This window comes from Hemitrygon akajei, chromosome 7, assembly GCF_048418815.1.
Source record: "Hemitrygon akajei chromosome 7, sHemAka1.3, whole genome shotgun sequence".
In the NCBI taxonomy this organism is placed as follows: domain Eukaryota; kingdom Metazoa; phylum Chordata; class Chondrichthyes; order Myliobatiformes; family Dasyatidae; genus Hemitrygon; species Hemitrygon akajei.
In genome coordinates this window covers 32,332,151-32,355,575 of record NC_133130.1, presented here as the reverse complement: position 1 = coordinate 32,355,575, position 23,425 = coordinate 32,332,151, and the positions used below count along the sequence as shown (strand labels likewise).

The 23,425-nt window shown below is 39.9% G+C and overlaps 1 protein-coding gene across 1 annotated transcript in view; it reads right to left on the bottom strand.

Moving 5' to 3' along the window:
- Positions 1 to 1,334: 1,334 nt before the first annotated feature.
- LOC140730119 (WD repeat-containing protein 64-like) overlaps positions 1,335 to 23,425 on the bottom strand; it is a 118,146-nt gene continuing 96,055 nt past the window's right edge. The window contains exons 19-24 of the mRNA XM_073050255.1: positions 22,430 to 22,554; positions 20,555 to 20,657; positions 10,518 to 10,579; positions 3,168 to 3,280; positions 1,789 to 1,907; positions 1,335 to 1,393 (exon numbers count right to left, since the gene is read on the bottom strand). Coding sequence (XP_072906356.1) covers positions 1,335 to 1,393; positions 1,789 to 1,907; positions 3,168 to 3,280; positions 10,518 to 10,579; positions 20,555 to 20,657; positions 22,430 to 22,554 — 581 coding nt within the window. The remainder of the gene's footprint in view (positions 1,394 to 1,788; positions 1,908 to 3,167; positions 3,281 to 10,517; positions 10,580 to 20,554; positions 20,658 to 22,429; positions 22,555 to 23,425) is intronic.

Here is a 23,425-nt window from a genome sequence, read left to right as displayed (position 1 = left end):
TTGTTGCTCCATCTTCATTAAGTAACCTTCCCGATCAAATGGTTTCCATCTAAATCAAAAAGCTGTAAAAGTAAATGTGCTTACCTTTCAAGGTTTGAGTTAAGTTAAAGTACTTGTATCTAGAACAGTTGAATGATTGTTATTTTAACTGCAGTCAAACACATTTAGCAATAGAGATGGAGAAAACTTAGATCTACAAACCGCTTATCGTCGGCTGATAAAGTAGGTGTAAAGTGTGATGCACAAATAGATACATGTGAACAACATACCAACCACTACCTACCTTGGAGTACAGTGCAAATCAAACTTCAGGAAAGAGACACTTCCATGGAGAATCCATGCATTAGAAACGTAGAAAACCTACAGCACAATACAGACCCTTCAGCCCACAATGCTGTGCCGAACATGTACTTACTTTAGAAATTACCTCGGGTTACCCATAGCACTCTATTTTGCTAAGCTCCATGAACCTATCCAGGAGTCTCTTGAAAGACCCTATTGCATTCACCTCCACCACCATCGCCAGAAGCCCATTCCACGCACTCACCACTCTCTGCGTAAAAATCTTACCCCTGATATCTCCTCTGTTCCTACTTCCAAGCACCCTAAAACTGTGCCCTCTCATGTTAGCCATTTCAGCCCTGAGATAAAGCCTCTGACTATTCACACAATCATTGTGAATTTTGTTTCCAATAACAAGGAACTTGACAGTAACTATTGAACAATCTGGATCAGAATGGGCCAGGAGATGCATCTGTAGCTTTTCTGATCCAAATTGTACGAGCAGCGGGAGGAGCAGGACAAGTTCTATTCAAATTAGAGCCACAATATTTCATTGATAGATAATTAAAAGTAGATTAATTATCAAAGTATATATGCAGTATACAACCCTAAGATTCATCTTCCCACAGACAGCCATGAAACAAAGAAAACCATGGACCGCATTCAAAGAAAACATCAAACACTCAATGCACAGAAAATGTGAACAAATCACACAAACAACAAAAAATGAGCGAATAATGCACAGAATATGAAATATCAAACTGCACAGTCCTTGAAACAGTCTAGGAATGTTCAGTGTAGTTCAGTTCAGTTCCATTTAGAGCTCTTTCATTCTTGACTGCAGGCCACAGGTCTGGTCCACGTCGAATTGTCCCAATCAGAATAGCAGAAAATAGCAATAAAAAAGCAGCAGTAACCCCAGACATTGCTGGCTGTCAACACTGTTGAGGGAATTCTGATTATTTTTGAAACATTCAAAAACTTTTCAAGATGATGCACAAACCGGACAAAGTTTCCAGCAATCCTAAAATCTTAGATTTCCATTGGAGGCATCATATATCATATTTCACATATTTCAGCACCTGCAGCTCAGTGGGTAACACTATTGCTTCTGGATCACAAAGTTATCAATTTAAATTTGACTCCAGGGACCCAATATATATGTAGATTGAGGCCAATTAAGGATGGGCAATAAATGCAAGTGCCCATAATGCACATGCCCCGTGACTTTAAAAATCAGGAATGATATAGGCAAAGCATAACATAATATTTCTATACAACACACACAAAATGCCGGTGGAACACAGCAGGCCAAGCAGCATCTATAGGGATAAGCACTGTTGACGTTTCGGGCCGAGACCCTTCGTCAGGACTAAGGTGCACTTACTATAGGGTCACAAACTACAAGACGTTCCGATCAACTTTATTATTTATCGTCTCACCTTTCCCAGTCCAACATCAAAGGGTAGTCCAAATGGTCCGCCTCGTTGGATTGCTTTGACTTACCCTCCACAGGTCCCTCAGTTATGTCACTGGGTAAAACACACTCACTGGGATTCATTAAAAGCAGCTCACTTTGCTGTCCAAAATATCCAATGTAATGGCCATTTAATGCATACCAAACCCTGAAAAGCAATAAAACAGTTAATCATTTAACATTTTTCTTTCAAAAATAAAAGGCCAGGTATATAGGTACAGGGAAACTAAGGTCCAGAAATATTTCTATGCTCAAATTCATGTGCCAAAGTACAAGGACAGATATACGTCATGGTTCTCCCAAAACCAACTCACTAAACCCATCAGAAAGAAACAAGCTGTTTAGCTGAAGGTGACAGAGTATAACGTAACACAGCAGGGGAGTCTGGTGAACAGGTGAGAACTCAGAAATGGATCATGTAGCAAGAGATCAAAGGACTTCATCTTCCTTCCTTTTTAATGGTTTGTCCTCACTCAGCCAAAGCCTCTTTGTAGCACTGTCCAGTTCCCTCCTTCAAGCTGCACTGGCAGCCTACCCTGCTGATTCTACTCCTACACCTCCTGTATTCAGTGATCCCCATTGCCGTCCTTAATATCAATTGCCGCCGATGAGAAAGTATCTGATAAAGGGGGGGGGGTGCATTTCTCTCCGGCAAAGCTCGGAGAACTTCATTGCACATTAGTGGATATGTCTGTCTCATGTATGATGGGAAAATAGTTTGGAATTTTCAATAACATTTTAAAATTTGCACTTACTGGCTTAGCTTTGAGCATTGAGATAATTAATGTGAAAAAATGAGCTGCTACAAAGCCACTATTATGTATGTACACTGTGACAAGTTGACCCAGGCAGTTTCCATGATAAATGTGGGAATGAGAAGTGATTCTGGAAACCTGACAAAACTGCAATATCACAGTAGAAGGCTTGGTATTTAAAATATTAGATAAGTAATCAACAGGCATGCAATAGCAATTTGAGAATATAGTTAGGCTACATATCCATAAATAGAAGAAAGTGCACATGGCAAATTCATTTCAGAGGCTTGGTGAAGTACTCAACCACTATTGTATAGGTATTTCTTTCAAACAACTGATGACAAATTGATATGTTGAGCTTAAATCCTGTCATTTTGGTTTAGGAATACAAATTTACATCAAATATTTAGAAATAAAACTCATGCATCAGTAAAAGTGACACATGGATGTTGTATTTCTGTAATATTTTAACTAGTTTAGCAATGTCCTTCACAGAAGAACAAAATCCATACCATGAAGCACATCGTGCTTAAGCCAAGTTTAAATCATTCAGTATTAAATACGTGACGCAAAAAGTACGCATTAATATAAAAGCTAGCCCTTAGCAAAAACATCAACAAAATCCCATGTTTAATGTTAATCCTATTACACACCTGACAGAACAATCCACAGATGCAGAAATAACAACAAAGGCTTCCTCCACCAAGAAGATGCTGATTATTTGCAGAGTGTGAGCTCTCCAGCTAATTATACGATTTACAGGCTCCTGTAAAGACATAATTAGGATGATCTGATGAGACTCCAGTCCTTCAGACTTTATACAGAAAGTGTGCAAAGATTGACTAATCCCACTGCTGCAAGACTATTGGATGGTCCCATGTATGTTAAGATGGACACTTGGCCTCATAATCCACCTCCTCATGACATTCCACCTTATTGTCAGTATGCACTGCGCTTCCACTGTAACTGCATTCTGCATTCCGGTACTTTTCGCTTACACCACCTCAGTGCACTGTTCTAATGAAATGGTCTGTACGGATGGCATCAGAAAGAAATTTTTCTCTGTACCTCAGTATACGTGACAAAAATAAACCAATTTACCAACAATTAGTATCATTGCTTCCAGTTTTTCTTCTTTCAAATGGGAAAAAAAACAAGGTAATTATTCAGTTTGTGATCATTTGGAAATCCCAGCAGATCCACACTGGTAATGTTTTTTGCTCTCCTTTCTACTCACCAAGTTCACTGGAAAATTAATGATATAAACTCTAAGGTCAATTAGAAAAATGTTGGGCTGTTGAAATAACATCCAAGAACCTAGAAAATTTGCCAAACTGCCAAGCATGCCAGAAAATCAGAATTGTACTGTATGATTTTATTATTGTATGTACAGTATTTACTTCTCACATGTTATTTATACCACAATATTGATTATGTTTCTGTGATTGAGGAATTTGATTTGCAATATTAAGTTGCTCCACAATACCTTTGTAGTGCAAAATGCTTCCTATGTCTTTGCTGCATTTTTTTGCACTGGGAAAAAAAATTCTTGTAGAAAACTATTCCCACAGCACACACAAAATGCTGGATGAACTTGGTGAGTCAGGCAGAATCTATAATGGGAAATAAATAGTCAACTTTCCGGGCCAAGGCCCTTCATCAGGTGTCAAGACATTATTTTCCTGACTTGATGAGTTCTTCCAGGTTTTGGTATGTGTTGCTCAAGATTTTCAGCATCTGCAGATTCTCTTGTGTCGAGAAAACTATTCTCACAGCACTTTTTCAAGTTAGTTTAGCTTCGAATTTATTGTATTGATTCAAATTGCATTTTTCATTATTTCCTTTTGTTAAAAAATGGCATATTTTATTACGTGGAAATAGTAGATTCTGCAAAAAAACTTGAGCATCCCAGGTATTCACTAATTATTCAGATCCTTGCACTTCATAACACAATAAATGAATATCTAGTGTTATGCAGAAGGAAGAGTTATTATTAAGTCAAATCAATCACTTTTTATTGTCATTTCGACCATAACTGCTGGTACAGTACACAGTAAAAATGAGACAATGTTTTTCAGGACCACGGTGCTACATGAAACAATACAAAAACTACACTGAACTACGTAAAACAACACAAAAACTACACTAGACTACAGACCTACCCAGGACTGCATAAAGTGCACAAAACAGTGCAGGCATTACAATAAATAATAAACAAGACAATAGGCACAGTAGAGGGCAGTAGGTTGGTGTCAGTCCAGACTCTGGGTATTGAGGAGTCTGATGGCTTGGGGGAAGAAACTGTTACATAGTCTGGCTGTGAGAGCCTGAATGCTTTGGTGCCTTTCTCCAGATGGCAGGAGGGAGAAGAGTTTGTCTGAGAGGTCCGTGGGGTCCTTCATAATGCTATTTGTTTTGTGGATGCAGCGTGTGATGTAAATGTAGTGGCAGGAAGAGAGACACCGATGATCTTCTCAGCTGACCTCACCATCCGCTGCAGGGTCTTATCCAATCAACATGGCTAAATTCACAAACAAAAGACAAAACTCCAGGGAGAACTGCATGGATAAAGCAGCATCTGTGGATGCAGAAGAATGGTCATGTTTCTGGTCACAACCCTGCATTGGTAGAGCTGAGATTATAATGAGATTAGCTATGAATCGGAGAGTCGGTTTTCCTTACTGCTGAGTGTAACATAGCAAAATTTGCAGATGACTCTAAACTGAGTGGAAAAGCAAATTATACAGAGGATGTGGAGAGTCTGCAGAGGGATATAGATAAGTTAAGTGAGTGGGCCAAGATCTGGCAAATGGAATAAAACATTGGTAAATGCGAGATCATCCACTTTGGAAGGAATAATACAAGAGCAGATTATTATTTAAATGGTAAAAGATTGCAGCATGCTGTTGTGCAGAGGGACTTGGGAGTGCTTGTGCATGAATCGCAAAAAGTTGGCTTGCAGGTACAGCAGGTTATTAAGAAGGCAAACGGAATGTTGGTCTTCATTGCTAGAGGGATTGAATTCAAGAGCAGGGAGGTCATGCTGCAACTATACAGGGTAATGGTGAGGCCGCACCTGGAGTACTGTGTGCAGTTCTGGTCTCAATACTTGAGGAAGGATATACTAGCTTTGGAGGCAGTTCACCAGGTTGATTCAAGGGATGAAGGGGTTAACCTATGAGGAGCGATTGAGTTGCCTGGGACTATACTCTCTGGAGTTCAGAAGAATGAGAGGGTATCTTATAGAAACATACAAAATTTTGAAAGGGATAGATAAGATCAAAGTAGGAAAGTTGTTTCCATTGATGGGTGAGACTAGAACTAGGGGACATTGCCTCAAGATTCACGGGAGAAGATTTAAGATGGAGATGAGGAGAAACTGTTTTTCTCAGAGAGTGGTGAATCTGTGGAATTCTCTGCCCAGGGAAGCAGTTGAGGCTTCCTCCCTAAATATATTTAAGAAACATTTAGATAGGTTTTTACATAGTAAGGGAATTAAGGGTTATGGGGAAAAGGCAGGTAGATGGAGCTGAGTTCACGGACAGATCAGCCATGGTCTTATTGAATGGCAGGGCCAGCTGGCCTACTCCTGCTCCTATTTCTTAAGTTCTTATGCTACAATATGCTATTAATCCTTGACTCCTCTATGATTTATGCACTAATGATTACAAAATGAACATATATTCAGATGTTGAGCAGGGAAACAAATTGCCTGGATAATCTATGAATTTGTATACCTTAAAAGATCAGTTTGTTGGAGACTTTGTTTGAATGATTGCTGTTCGTCATTCTGGTTCCAAGAAATGTGTTCAATATTTACTAAAATTTAGTGCTTCCTCTTCAGATGTATTCAAATATTGAAAAGCAAATGAAGAAAGATCTGACCTGTCTGTGATACCTCCAATTACAAATAGTACCATCAACATGAGGGAAAATCAGAATGGAACAGATATACTCAGTGGCCTCTTAATTAGATACACCTGTACATCTGCTTATTAATGCAAATATCTAATCAGCCACTTATGTGGCAGTAGCTCAAGCATAAACACATGCAGATATGTTCAGCAAGCTTATAGCACATAGAAATCAACAACACATTACGGGCCCTTCAGTCCACAATGTTGTGCCGACCATGTACCCTACTCTAGAAGCAGCCTAGAATTACCCTCCGACATAGCTCTCTATTTTTCTAAGCTCCATGGACCTATTTAAGATTCTCTCAAAAGACCTTATTGTATCCATCTACCACTGTCACTAGCAGCGTATTCCACACACCCACCTCTCTCTGTGTATAAAACTTACTTCTGACATCCCCCTTGTATCTACTTCCAAGCCCTTAAAACTGATGCCCCTTCATGTTAGCCATTTCAGCCCTGGGAAAAAGCTTCTGGCTATCCACATGATCAATGACTCTCATCATCTTATACAAACAACTATAGTTGTTCAGCCCAAATATCAGAATGGGAAAGAAATATGGTCCAAGTGACTTTGAACATGGAATGATTATTGGTGTCAGACAGGGTGGTTTAAGTTTCGTAGAAACTGCTGATCTCCTGGGATTTTCACAGACTAAAGTCTCTAGATGCAAAAAAAAAACAAAAATTATCCAGTGAGCAGCTTCTGTGGGTGAAAACACCTTGTTAATGAGAAAGGTCAGAGGAGAATGGTCAGACTGATTCAAGCTGACAGGAAGGCAACAGTAAACACAAATACGGCAGTGGTCTGCAGAAGAACATCACTGAATGCACAACACATCGAATCTTGAAGTGGGTGGGCTGTATCATCAGGAGACCACAAACATACATTCAGCGGCCTCAATATTAGGCACAGGAGATACCTAATAAAGTGCCCACTGAGTGTAGAACCAAAGCCAACAGAAGTTAACCCAAGGAGAAAATTCAAAGGGAGGAACTATGTAGAAATGAAAGATTATTTATAGGCATGTCAAAAACATTTTCAGGAAAAGTTTTCGGATTTTTTTTTGGATCCTGATGGGAAGTATTATCTATAGGAAGTGTATATTTTCAAACCAAACAGAACAAATATTTGATTTTCTGTTTTCTAAATTAATGTTGCAGGCAGGGAAGTACAAAATTCAAGGGCATTCATTTTGATTTTAAATACATTGATATTTAAGTTGGATATTGCTTATTTGCCACTTACAACAGTGATACGTGATCTGTTGGCTATTTGTCACTGGCAAGCAAAACTGCTCAAGATGGAATGGTGCAGAATGCAATTCCTAAATCATAAAAATAAATTCTTCTGTTGAAAAATCTCAAAAATATTAACTTCTTGTTAGAATTAGGTATGGTTATTATTTTCCCCGGAGAATGACTCTGAATTGGAATTTAAACTGTACTTTATCTGCTAAGTGACATTCTCCCTTGTGTTTGAAAAGCATTTAATTAATAAAAAGGGATAACACATGGAAGAATGGAGTTTATTAAGGCCAAAAATTTTTTTAAAAAGTGCACTTGGATGCTGACAGGATAGCTAAGGTATTAAATGAATGCTTTTCTTTATCAGGGGTGAGAGTATTGCACAAGTAATAGTGAAAGAGGAGATGGTTAGGACACCAGATTCTTTAAAGTTGATAGTATGCAGGTTTTAGAAAAGTTGACCAAAAATATATGCAAGTCAGCAGGGGTGAGATGCATCCATGGGTTTGAAAGAACATGGAAGGCATTCATTGTGGGGTTGACTGTGATCTATCAATGCTCTTTAGATATGGAGATCTTGTGCCAGAGAACAGGTGAGTATCAAATGTTGTTCCTCCAATCAAAGGTTAAAGCTCAACAAATACAGTCTATTTAACTTTGCTGGCATGAAAGGTTTTGGAACATTGCTCCGGGATGAAATTAATATTCAACCGTAGAAATGTGGAATAATTAAAGCAGACTAGCACAGATATGTTAAGGTGTTCAAAGCTTCAAAGGTTCAAATGTTAATTTTATTGTCAAAGTATGCATGTACAATACAACTCCGATATTTGTCTTCTTCAGATAGCCATGAAACATAGACAGACCATGGGAGCTGATGAAAGACATTAACTCCCCCCACCAACACAAAAAAGAAACAAAATTTGCAGACCCCAAAATCCCTCTTTCCACAGCAAAATCTAGTGACGGCAACCACAGGAAAGATCAGAATATGGAAAACATCTTTTCATCAACGTTTGAGGAGAGCAGCCACACGAATTCAGCCTTTCGGTAAAGAGTTACTGCTGACCCGGGTCCTAACACTGCCAATCCGGACCTGGGTCCGAACACGCCAAACCTGCTGCTGACCATCTCTGTTGGGAACAATCGCTGACCGCCTCTGCATTCACCTCGATGCTTCAGTCTTCTTCGCCCCTTCGAGATGGAGTCGTAAATGACCCTGCAACTCAGGGTCTTTTCCACGAGTCAGCATGTGTCTTCAGACCTTTCAGGCTCTCGGTCTCTGATCTCCACAAGGGAGCTCTCCCGACACAGCCTACCGCTGAATCCTTCAATGAAGTTCCAAATTGTATGTCACAGGCTCCAACAGTATTTGTAACACAAATAAGACAAAAAGAACAAGCACAAGGTATAGAAAAAAGTGAAACAATTTGATAGATTTTTTATCTGAAAGATGTCGCTCAAGGAATTGTTGTCTGTTGGCACCATCTTGACCAGAAAATCATTTTCAACCAATTGGGTAACTTCTTTTTCATGAGTTGATGCTGGCAATGTAATAAAGTGGGGTATGTGGACTTCAAAATACATATGGTAAGGAGCCATATGAATAGTTGTAGCATGTGGCACAAAAGGAACAGAGGGTTGTAGTAGTTTTTGGATGAGGAAGATGGAGAGTGATGTTCCCCAGATTTCATTGTTGGTTATTACTTTTCCCATTTAGATTTGGGAGTGCAAAACATAATTCTTAAATTTGTGGCTAACACAAATCTTCACAGTATTCTGAACTGTAAGAAAGGTAGTGATAGATTGCAGCAGGAAATAGACAGCCTGGTTGAATATTATTTATTATTTATTTAGAGTTAAAGCGCAGTAATAGGCCCTTTGGCCCATGAGCCCACGGTGTCCAATTAACCCATGTGACCGATTAACCTATTAACCGGCACGTTTTCAGTATAAGGGAGGAAACCGGAGCCCCATGTGGTGACAGGGAGAATGTACAAACTCCTTACAGACAGCTGCTCTTCATTGGTGCTGTAAAATGAAAATAATTGTGCAAATGTGGAGAAATGTGAAGTGATACATTTTGGGAAGGATAATGAAGGGAGACAATATCAAGCAACAGTTTTGAAAGGGGTGTGCAGCAGAGCGGTATGAAGGTGTGTGTGTCTAAACCACTGAAATTGTTCAGGCAAGTTAAGAACAACACTGTTAATACATACGTATTTTTAGGCTTTATCAAAACGGCATTAAATTTAAAAGTAGGAAAGCCATGTTGAAACTTTACAAAAGACGGGTCACTTCATAACTGGATATGTATAAGGCATTAAAGATTTAAGTGAATGGCCCCTGGGGTGAAGGACTAGTTACAAGGATGGATTAGAGAAGCCTGAACTTTTTTTGGAGAAGGTGAGGGAACACACAGTGGAAATACATAAAATACTGAGGGTTCTGTACCCATAGGTGGAGGAGTCAAGACAGAAGATTACAGGTATAGGGTAAAAGAAAGAGAATTAGGAGAGGCATGAGGGAGAAATTATTACAATGTGGTTCATGGTTACAATTTTGACTACATTGTGTGTAGATGTAGTGGAGGAAGGATACATTGTGGGGGAAATTGGATCAATATCCAGTGAAGAAAAAATTTGCAATGAAATGGTAAAAAAGAGGATGGTGGAACTAGTGAGTTGCTCTGGCAGAGGTCTAAAGTGGAACCTTCTGTAATCCTCAAAATCTGAGAATGATCACAGAAACAATCCTTTTGTGACCATCCAATAATTCTGTGATATCATTCAATAATTATTAAGTTCTTAAATCTTCGTTGAGGGAAGAAAGGAAACATACCTTATTTGCTGCATATGGATCACTGATCAATGCTTCAATATCCCAAATTATTATGTATCCTCCTGTATGAAAACACACAAAAGTTAACTTTTAAGACAGAAGTAATTTTTGAAATTCTCACCATATTCCAAATAGCTGCTCCTTAGAGTGAAACAGATGAAAGTTCTGATACTTGGCTTACATCAAAAGTGAATCTTTTGAATAATAAGGCCATCTATAAAGGTTTGCCTTTCATCAATAATGGAGAAATTACCAGAGAGTATTCTCAGGGATTAGGAATTTATTGTATTTGGAAAAGCACGGTCATTAGGAATAGTCAGCAAGGCTTTGAGCAGGGTAAGATCTTGAATGTTTTTTTTTGAGGAGGAGATGTAGATGACTCATGAAAAGCAGTGGGTATTATCAATATGGACGTTTTCAAGCCTCCACTCAAATTATAAGAGCCATAGCTAAAGTACATAGTCAAAGCTTTCCAGAATCCCTCCACTTCCTCCCCCCGCCCCCCACCAAGTTTGAAATGTCAAATACCGGGGGGCATAGCCTGAAGGTAAGGGGAAAAAGTTAAAGGACACTTGTGAACCAAGTTTTTTCTTGACACACAGAGAATGCTCGCTGCTTTGCAAACTACAAAAGTCATACTGATTCCCCTGCTCCATTTATCACCGGCAAGTGTGATTGTAAACTCAGGGTGCAGCATGCTCCTTGCTCTAAAATCACAATAAACCAAGGGAGTAATTCTGATGTGATGAGGAGGGCAGCAGAGAATATGAAGATCAGTACCAGGAAAACTTAAAATTAAATGTCGAGCTGCAGAGGCTAAAACATGGGATTATACAGTAGGTAGAAAATAAGCCATGAGCGTGAGACAGAACTAAGCAGTGCCATAACCAAAAGATCAGACCAATGCTTTGCAGCCCTGCCACACTCAGTTACGAATGTTGTGAGACAATTAAACAGGAAAAAAGGACTGCAAAAGCAACTCTCTTGAACAGTGTTCAAGAAGCTTGTCAGGCCTCAATGGTTATGGCTGATAAATCTATTGGAATTGTTTGAAGAAATAACAAGCAGGATAGACAAAGGACCATCAGTGGATGTTGTGTACTTGGATTTTCAGGAGGCCTTGGACAAGGTGCCACACGCGAGGCTGCTTAGTAAGTTAAGAGCCTATGGTATTACAGGAACGATATTAGCATGGATAAAACAGTCACTGATTAACAGGAGTTATACAGTGGGAATAAATGGAGCCTTTTCTGATTGGCTGCCAGTGATCAGTGGTGTTCCACGGGGTCTGTGTTGGGATCACGTCTTTTTGCATTATATGTCAATGACTTGGATGTCTTTGTTGCAATGTTTGTTGACAATACGACGATAGGCGGAGGGGCAGGTAGTTTTGAGGAAGCAGATAGGCTGCAAAAGGACTTGGACAGATTAAGAGAATGGGCAAAGGTGTGACAGATAGAATTCAGTGTTGAGAAGTGTATGGTCATGCAATTTGGTAAAAGATATAAAAGAGTAGACTATTTTCTAAATGGAGAAAAAATTTAAAAATCCGATGTGCAAAGGGACTGTGAGTCCTCATTCAGGATTCTTTAAAGTTTAATTTGTAGGTTGAGTCGATGGTGAGGAAGAGAAATGTGATGCTCTTTTCAAGAGGACTAGAATATAAAAGCAAGGCTGTAATTTTGAAGCTTTATAAAGCACAGGTGAGACCTCACTTGGAGCATTTTGGGCCCCGTGTCTAAGAAAAGATGTGCTGTCGTTGGAGAGGTTTCAAAGGAAATTCACTAAAATCACTTCAGGAATGAAAGGCTTGTCATATGAGGACCATTTGATCACTCTGGATCTATACTGACTGGAATTCAGAAAAATGAGGGTTGACCTCATTTGAGACCTATCAAATATTGAAAGACCTAGATAGAGTGAATGTGGAGAGGCCTCAAGACAGAGAGGCAACTGTCTTCTTCCACAAAACCAATGTCTGAAACCAACCCAAATCAAGGTGGTGCTAGTGAACAACGATCGTTCAGATGACATCTTCCAGATAGTCAATTATTGTAGGAGTTGAAGTCCAGAGGATGCAACCTCAGAAGGGAGGGGCATCCTTTTAGAACTAAGATGAGGAGGAATTTCTTTAGCCAGAGAGTGGTAAGTCCATGGAATTCATTTTCACAGTTGCCTGTGGAGGCCAAGTCTTTAGGTATATTATATTTCTTGAGTAGTCAGGGCAAGAAGGGATATGGGGAGAAGGAAAGTCATCGGGGTAAGAGGAAAAATGGATCAGCCATGATGAAATGGCGAAGAAGACTTGATGGACCAAATAGCCTAATTCTGCTCCTATAACTTATGGTCTTAAATTAGGCCTCGCTAACGCCTTATACAATTTACACATAACATCCCAACTCAATATTCAATGCATTGATTTATGAAAGCCAATTTGCCAGAAACTATCAACCCTATCTGCCTTGTGATGCCACTTTCAATGAATTATGGACCTGTTTTCCCAGATCCCTCTCTCCTTCTACACACTTCAGTGTTCTGCTGCTCACCATGTAACACTTACCCTCAATAGTCCTCCCAAAGTGCAACAGCTCACACTCGCCTGTATTAAATTCCAGCGGCCAGTTTTCAGCCAGTTTTTCCTGCTGGTGCAAGCTAGGGTAGTCTTCCTTGTTCTCCACTACAACCCCAATTTTGTTGTCATTCGCAAGTTTTCTGACCATGTTTACTACATTATCATCCAGATCATTGATATAGATGACAAATAACAATGGACCCAGCACCGATCCCTGCTGCACACCACTAGCCACAGGCCTCCAGTCAGAGAGGCAACTATCCACTACCACTCCCTGGCTTGTTCCACAAAACCAATGTCCGAAACCAAGATGGTGCCTGTGAACAACGATTCCTTGGGCGACATCTTCCAGATAGTCAATTATTTCAATTATTTAACATTTTCTATACCTTCAAGTTATTAGTTTTTTTGTATAATTGTATTTCGGAAACTGTTGAAGCCTGTAACTTAGAGTTTGGAGTTTGGTCGAGTGATCTAGAGTTCTGCTGTTTCTGAGAATTTCCAGGAGAGGATCGCGAGCACCAGCTGCCTCGAGCAGTAGATCAGAGGTGTGGTGCGGGGCCATGACTGACTCCATTTCTCACTGATCAAAGCATCAAAGAAGATTGATACATCAAGGCAAATGCAGAGAAGACCGGGTCAGTGGACGCTGTCCATGAAGGCCACATCAGGCCAGCGTTCCAGAGGCCCCAATAGGTCATCAGTTAGGAGGCAGCATCGGGACAGAGATCGGAGGCCACATTGGACAAGCAGTCATGATGGGCCATGTCATGCCAGAGGTCAGGAGGCCGCGTTGGGCTGGAAGTCGCTCCCCATGGAAGGACTGAGTTTGGGGTGATATTCTCACCAACGCTGACAGAGGATGTTTTTGAAATTCTGGCACTGATGCGATTATTGGTGTGGGCTGTTCTTTATATTGGTTTCCTACAGTTTTCTGTGTTTTCTTTCTTGTTGCCATTTTTCGGGAGCGCAACCTGTTAATTTTTGTGCGAGGGAGAGGTTGGAGATTTGGGGTCTGATGTACGGTGTTTTCTCATGAGGGCAATCTGTTAGTTTTTCTGTGAGGGAGGGGTTGGGGTTTTGGTGTTTGTGAGTTTTTGTTTCTTTTTCTTTTTTATGCAGGGTGGGGGTTGATGTTTCAATGATACATGTTTTTTCTGTATTTCAAGGCCATCTGGAGAAGATGAATCTCATAATTTTAGCCTACATACATCGATAATTTGAAACTTTGTCTAATTCAATTTACTTCCTCACTTAGAATTCCAAGTGTCTGAAACTTCTTGACCATCCTTGCTAAGGACCATGTAGACAATTTCTCCTGCTTTGCTTTCACCAACTCTCCTGGTAACTTCTTCAAAAAACTCCATAAGATTGGTTAGACACAGCTTACTACCCACAAAACCATGTTGAGTATCCCTCAGCAAATCCCTAACTATCCAAATCCTTATATATCAGGTCCCTTAGAATACCTTCCAATAATTTTCACCATTACTGATGTCAGGCTCCCGGCCTATAATTTCCTGGCTTATTCTTAGAGCCTTTCTTAAACAATGGAACAACATTAGCTATCCTCTAGTCCTCTGGCACCGCACCTGTGACTAAGGATGTTTTAGCATCTCTGCTATGGCCCCTGAAACTTCTACACTTGCCTCCCACAGGACTAAAGGGAACAGCTTGTCGGACCCTGGGAATTTATCCACCCTAATTTGCCTCAAGACAGCAAACATCACCTCCTCTGTAATCTATATAGGGTCCATGACCTTGCAGCTGCTTTGCCTCACTTCTATAGACACAATATCTGCAACGTATGGATATATTTCTTTTAGAACAATCACTCTTCTTAGCACTACTGATAGATTGATAATTTACCTATGCACATTGATCTGTTATCTACGCATGCCCATTGGTCTATCTCTCTCTCTCTCTCTCTCTCTCTCTCTCTCTCTCTCTCTCTCTCTCTCTCTCTCTCTCTCTTTCTCTCTCACTGCAATGTGAATAGACTGGTTAAAGCCATCTCCTGCATGTGTGCTTTTATTTTAATTGATTTGTAGTTCTACAGAAACAACGAATTAGTGATGAATACAAACCTGAAAGTTAGCAAATATCGGCAACTGCACAGACAGTTATGGGAGAGAGACAACGAGAGGAATGCGTTAAACAGTACAGACCATGGATGCTAACAAAAGAACGCATGAGTAACTGCGTAGTACACAGTGAAAGACGCACAACTAGCAAAATTAAAGTGAAAATAACGTGATGATGGCCTTAGTCGAGAAAGCTGATGAATTTGATAGTGCTAATGAGGACTGGGAATCGTATTTTGAGAGGGTTGAACTGTATTGTAATATCAACAACGTGGATGAGGAAAAGAAAGCCGCCATGCTTCTTAACTTAATGAGTGCTAAAATGTACAAAATTTACGCAATATACGCAATGAAAAGCCAACAAGCTTTGCCTGAAATTGTTACAATTGTACAAAATCACTTGAACCCTAAACTGCTGAGCTGAGAGATTTAGATTTAACAAAGGGAACCAGTCAAAGGATGAAAGCATTGCTGAATACATTGCAGAACTGTGCAAGCTTTCCCAATATTGTGACTTTAGAGCTAGACTTTCTGATTCATTAAGTGACAGGCTTGTATGTGGCGTGTATAATCAAAGCACTCAAAAGAAACAACTATCAGAAAGGGACCTCACCTTAGAACAGACTTTGGCCTTTGCAACATCACTAGAGTCTGCAGAAAAGGATGCGGGAGAACTACATAATGTGAAATGTACAAAATGTCCTTGAATTGTGCAAAAAGCCAGAAATGTTATCGATATGGCAAATCCTCCCATGATGAAAAAGACTGTTGGTTCAAAGGAAAAAAATTGCAGAAAGGTCACAAAGAGAGAGTGTGCAAATCAGACAAAAAGCAGAACCAAAGAGAAGAATCATCAAGAGTGAAAAGTTTCAAACACAAAACTAAACAATAGCACCAAGTGACTGAATGTGAAACAGAATCTGACAACACAGAGTGTGACAAATGTGAGCTAACATGCCTAGAACTTCATGGTTCTAGTTCTGCATAGTTCTAGATCACAAAATCATCTGGATGACAATAATTGTGTCTGGTGTAAAACTGAAAATGGAGCTGGGTCAGATTTGTCTATAATTTCAGAGGCTGACTGCAACAGACTGTTATTCAAGCTACCATTAGAAGAGCCCTCAGTAATGCTAAAGACCTACACAGATGAATAAGTGACTTCCAAAGGCAAACTAAAAGTGTGACGTATGGAGGCAAAAAACAGCAGTTAGAGCATTACGTGTTGAAAAGTGGAGTCAGCACTTTTTAGACGTGAATGTTTGCGAAAAATCTAACTAGACCAGCACACAATCAAAGCTCTCAATATGTCATCAACAGGCAATTGCAGCCAAAATAGTAGCACTGGCCAGAGACTGTCACAGCTGCTTAATAATAATGAGAAGGTGTTTGAGAAGAGCATTGGTAAACTCAAAGGCATAAAGGTTATAAATTAATTGAATGAAGCAGCAACACCAAGATTTCATAAAGCACATCCAGTGCCAAACGCACTACATCCTAAGGTGGATACTGAATTTCAGAGCTTGGAGGCATCTGGCATTCTCTCCAAGGCTGATTGGAGTGGTTGGGCACCACCCATTGTCCCAGTGATCAAGAATGAGAAGGCAATAGTTGTTCACATATGCAGGGATTTCAATGTGGGTATCAACCCCATGCTGTGTACTGTGCAATATCCCCTACCATGAATAAAAGACATTTTTGGATCTTTGACAGGATGGGAGAGGTTTTCAAAGATTGACTTGCCACAAGCCTATCTGCAAAAGGAGATTGAGGAGTCAAGCAGGAAGTTTCTCACAATCAACATTCACAAGGGACTGTTCCAGTCTATCCGTCTCATTTTGGCGTCGCATCAGCTCCAGCAGTTTGGCAAAGAGCAATGGAACAAGTGCTCCAAGATATCCCAGGAACACAATGTTACTAAATGACCTCATTGTATCTAGCAAGAATGATGAATAGAACCTTTAGAACCTTGGTAAAGTTCTTACCAGGCTGAGTGAGTGTGCTCTGCATGTGAACAGAGAGAAATGTGAGTTCTTCAAGAATAAAATCTCATACTGTGGACATATCATTCATAAGCATGGCTTACATAAGTCAGAAGAGAAGACTGAAACAGTGCTGCAGGCACCCAAACCAGAAAATGTGTCAGAACTCAGGTCGTACTAATGAAGTCAACCACATCAGAAAAGACTATTTCTGCTCTGAGGATTTTCTTTAATGGGCTGTATGTCAAAGAACGCTGATGTGTGGATCTTATGTTGTGGTTCCCTCTAAACTGCGTACCAGAGTGTTAGAGAATCTGCGTGAAGGACACCTGGGTACAATCAAGATGAAGAGTCTCACCCGGAGCTACGTGCAGTGGCTGGGAATAGATAGACAGATTGATGACTTAACCAAAAGCTGTTCAGGATGCCACAAAGTTCAAAGTAGACTACACGCATCACTACACTCATGGGAGCAGCTGTCTTCACCACGGCAGAGAGTGCATATTGACTTCGCTGGATCATTCTTGTACTCCATGTTTCTGATTGCTGTGGATGCTCATTCGAAGTGGCCCGAGGTCATACCAATAAAGTCAACCACATCAGAAAAGACTATTTCTGCTCTGAGGATTACCTTCACCAGAAATGGCTTACCTGAACAAATTGTGAGTGACAATGGACCGCAATACACATCAGAAGAGTTCAAACTATTCATGAAGTAAAATGGCATCAAACATCACGAGACATTTCCTCATTGCCCAGCAATGAAAGGGTTAGCTGAAAAGTTTATTCAAACCTTCAAGAAGTCCATTAAAACTATGGATACGGAGGACATTTCTGTACAGCACAAGGTGGACAATCTCCTTTTCTGTGTATCAGAACTCCATTCATGTAACTGTTGTAAAAAAAAATACCTCTTACAACAATTAGTGAGGCACAAAGAGATCTGCATGTACTGACAAGTACCTTCATTGTTTAAACTAACAAACACATGCGTTCGTACACTAAATACCTTGTGTGCACATCCGCTAAGTACCCCTGACTCTCCTGAATAGTCAAAGAATAGCAAAGGTATTACCCGGGCAGAGGAGTCAATGCCAGCCAGGCGTTCTTCATAGTCCTGGTCCACTTGCCATGTGTATCACACAGGGTTGCTCATCCTTGTATCTGTGATCATTATTCTTCAAAGTTACTGCTACCAGCACACACAAAGCATGCACTTTTATATCCATTCCTTATCAATTCAAATATTGCGTTCCAGTATTCATTGACTGCACCTCATGCGTCTGACCTGTAACACCGCGTTATTGGCTCTGCTCCAAGCCAGCATCCATTCAGTGACAGTCAATAATTTATGGCTCTTTGTTCTCAAAGAGCAACAAACTTGAATCACTCCAGAAAAGCACCAACTCCAACATTCACAAACTTGCATATTATATCCAACCAAAGAACATCTCACAAATAATTTCTTATCTGGAAATGATCCCCAGTCCAGCAGATTACCTGAAGTATCATTGTATCTTCTTTAAAACATTAATCAAGCTCAATTGGAGATCAATTGGAGAACACAGTGTCTTCACAAAATGGCAGTCTCCATCCCTAAGCATGCAGCACGAACAAAGACGATGAGTCTGTCTGCTTCCGCTGTCCTTGATCCATTTGAGTTCACTGATTTGTAGACTCTCATTTTTTTCTGGCCAACATGATGACAAATCAAACGTCTGTAATGCTGCTCGTGAGCAGGAATCTGAGATCTCACATAGACCTCCTGAAACCAGATCTACAGAGGGAAGTACAGAATAAGCAGTTCAGCTAATTGCCAAATGAATCAGCAAGAAGCTTCGAAGTTGGACAGGAAGTCCTAGCATGTGATTACGGAGAAGACAATTGGAACCCAGCAGGATAGCTTCAAGAACTGGACCACTGACGTACTCAGTGAATGTTGGCGATCATACAAGGAGACATCATGTGGAGCCTATACTGGATGCTCAACCGAAGAACACACCTGCATCCAGCAAGATGGACATATTACAGCCATCGGACTTACCTCCCAGCGATGATCATGTCACTAACAGTAATGTGACACCTGCGACAGAGAAAGTCGTTTCTTTGGGACTGTGGTGTGCAAAGTGAACCATCTGTTTGCTTGCTTCTTTTAAACTGTCTCTCCCTCTACATAAGCCATTTCGGGCTGAGACCCTTCATCAGGACTAACTGAAAGAAGTCCAGTTAGTCCTGACGAAGGGTCTCAGCCCGAAACGTCGACTGTACTTCTTCCTAAAGACGCTGCCTGCCTGCTACGTTTCACCAGCATTTTGTGTGTGTTACTTGAATTTCCAGCATCTGCAGATTTCCTCGTGTTTGCAGTGGTATAAAGGTCCACTTACTCAACAAGTAATCTGCAAACCAATGCCCAGGCTGAGGGCATTTTTTTCTGGGATGGGACCACTCAGTTCTGGTCTTTGAAACGGTCTGTTCTAATCCGTGACTACTTTCCTCTCCTTCACCAACCATCCTCGTGCCTCTCACCATACTGAAACCCTGGACCTTGACTCACAAGTAATGAGTTAATAAACATGACCGGCTGCTTAGTACAGGTGCTGACCCATTTCAAGGTGGCTGCTGATGCCTACATAAAGTGTGTCTCCTCTCTCGCCATCAACGTTGAATGGTTAAAAGTGTTCGGCCTGTATTCTTTTCTTATGGTTTGTCTAAATCCTGTAATTCAGACCAAAATGCAAACATGATGGAAAAGACCCCATGGACCATGGACACTGTTCCATACATCATGCTTGCTCACCTTTCCACACAACCAGGTGGACCAAGAACAAAGTAAGCCCAGAGCTAAGATCATAAAAGATCTAGGATCGACAGAAATAAAGATCTCCATTACCTGTGCAACTGATCGTTATATTAACCAGAGTTAGGAACTACATTATCTATGCATGTAAAGGCATTTAATAACTTTGGAAAGAAATATGTCTTGATATCTAAGCAACACCAACAAAAAGCTGGCAGATTTTCTCTTGTTTGTCCTGATATCCAATTTGGTTTCAGGTTTTATGCTTCCATAAGCTCAGGACAAAATTGATGGAGATAGGAGTCTTCGAGATGAGGTGATAAAGAGAGCAGAGACTCAAGGCACTATTAGTGAAGAGGGAGCAGCTGAGTCTGGGAGAGTTGTGCATGGTAAGCGTATAGTGACAACCTTGAAAATCAGAGATAGAGATTGGGATGAGGATGGAAAATGAGGCCAGTCACTGTGCTATTAAGGTTACAATCAGCAAAAGACACCATTACTACTAGTGATTCAACCTATTTTAAAACTAGTTATTGAGCTGAACAAAACAATTATAGACATGTTTGTCCATAAAGAGAGCTGCTTTGGAATGATTAACTTACTTTGATTTCCAGCTAAGAGACAAGGAACCCTTTTACCAACTGAGATTGTTGTGATCGGACTGCAAAATTGAATGGTGGGCAAAATTTTATCCAGTTGTACACCCTGTTGAAGAATGAGAGAAGAAACGATGGTTTGTATTATACAATACAAAGGGAGTACAATGCCTCAGGACCATCTCTAAATACGTATTCCAATTTCCAATAATAACATTTACCCACACTATCTAGCCTTGGCCAATCAGGACTATAACATAAAATGCACACTTGTGTGGTTACAGTGAGGACATAAACAGAAATGTTATTGTAAGACTACAGATGGTGCTATTGCAAAATAAATCATTTACTACTCAATTGCACCAAGGGAGAAATATAAACCTACTATTGGAAAACAAGTTGGTTGAATTGTACAAGTCAGAAACTCCATCACTATCATAATCACATCAATCTTACATCATTAGGCCATGATTTCCATTGACAATCTGGGCCATTAGCTGAAAAATACAAATTATACCTTTTAAATTGATGTTGGCCTTATTGCCTCTGTTAACAGTGAGGTTCCTGATACTTCTGAAATGATCACTATTGCATTAATGTCAGGCCAAAGTTAGCATCTTCACCCAATTCTGACCTTTACCTTCTCTTACTACCAAATCTCAAACTCCTCCAGCCTAGAAAAATCCCTGACCTAATCTTGTCACTTTCTGCCCATTATAAATCAGTGATTCACAGAGGAGCTGGACAATACAATGGGAAATCATTTGGTAAACCCAAGAACATTTAGAGTTACCATTCATGTTATGAGTCATTGATAGAGAACTCCAGAATAAATTATGTCTGTTAGGGGAGAATTAATTTATTGAACAAACCTCCCAAAATCCAACTTGATGATGAACTTGGTGACAATAACCATTGCCTTACAATGCACTGCAATTTTATTCTTCTCATAGCTCCTTGTTTGACAAGGTTATATCCCTAGACTCCTGCCCATTCAATTTTATAGAGGCAATGACTCAAGTAAAATTGATTGTCGGCAAATGGTCTACAGGGGAAAAAATCAGGCAGAGGAAAAGATCGCCCCCATATTTCCTGATTCACAACAGTTAAGAAATGATTGCTTTAAAGGTTACAATGCTGAGATGACATTACTGAGTTAGACCTTGATTTTGATCAAAAAAAGGGAAGTTGGTTTCTGTGCTTCAACATGATAGTGGCAGCTTTACTATAACCCTGTCTATAAATATTTCTAAGATTCAACCTTAAAGCTCACGAAATGACTAAATGTAGAACAGCCGATCTGATTTAATAAATGTGAACAACTTCTAGAAAACAGAAGGAGATATAAATCAGTCACTTACTAAGATATTGGAAGATCATGACAAAGAGTGTCCTTGGTGCCTCCAGGCAGGTTAAATACCTACAGAAATGGGTGTCTTCCATCAGAAAATCTGAGACTACATGCAGCCCAAGTGAAGAAAAATAGTAAAAGGATTTCCTTTGGAGCTCAGCTATTGTGAAGTATACAAATGAAATCAAAAGCCTATATCCAAGAAAGTCTGGGAAGGAAAAGGAATGATTTTGGCATGAAGTAATTGTGCAGGGAAGGGGGATGGTTATGATCAATTGGCACTGGAAAAGGTTGAAGCAGGTACACCAGTCAAGTAAAGGTATGATCAGATCAGATGGGCTATTGGTAGTCAGGGAGAAATGAGGCTGAAATTATTTGCGAGACTAAAATGTTTATTGCAAACAAAATTCCACTCCAGTAGTGTGCACTTATAAAGATTCTTGCATCCAAGAAAAGCAAGTGCTTAAATGTTTATCCTCAGATTTCTAATTTAATTAATAATAATATCCCAGAATCAATTTCTATATTACCTCAACACTCCAAAACTGAATTGAACCATCCTGATGAGCAGTTAGCAGAATGGGGCTAGGCTCTAGTTCAGTCAATTTTGTCAATGCAGGTTCATCGTCGAGAACAGGCGTCGGTGGTCTGCCCTCTAGCAAGTAAACAAGAAGCAATATGTTCAGTAGGATATCTATTTCTGGGACAGTATATAGAAAAAACTGATACTGCAGCACATATTCACACCTGAAACAGATATAGATCAGATCTTTTGCAGGGTAAAAGTTTAGAAAGTGTACTTTCAAGTCTGTGCTGATGATGACATCACAAACCAACAGTGGTGGTCTTGAAAAGTGAATTTCATTAGTAACAAAATAGGAAGGCCTGAAATTCCTTTTAAGTGACTTCACATTGCAGCTCTAGGACATAGTATATCCAGTATCTAGAGAAGTTAATGAGATGTCAAAAAAGGGCAGTTATGATTGTATCTTATGCTTCTCGTATTCATCCTTCCACCTATAATTAGCTCCATGGAGCATCTTTGGGGTTGTCAGTGGAGAGTAACTTTATCCCTGCCCAATGGAGTGAAGTCAACACTCCAATGAACTTTTACACCACAATTGAAGCTACCATGGATAACACATCAAAAAAGAATACCAGAAACCTTGCTTACAACAGGTAATAGGAAGACCACAGATAATCATAATATATACCGGTAAATAAACAAAATGGAAATCAGACACCAATTTCAAAATTTATGTTTAACACTGTTGGGAGTGATGGTTCATAATGAGAAAAACCAAAACTTTGCATAAAAAGGGGAAATTAGTGTGTCTGCAGCGTGAACATATACTGTAGAAATATAGCTGACAATGCATATCTAGTGGGAAGAATAAGGCTGCATCTGATTGCATAGAAACAATAGCCCAACTTTGACAGCAATAATTTCACAATCAGAATCAGGTTTAATATCACTGACATATTATGAATGCCATGCAATACATAAAAATACTATAAATTACAGA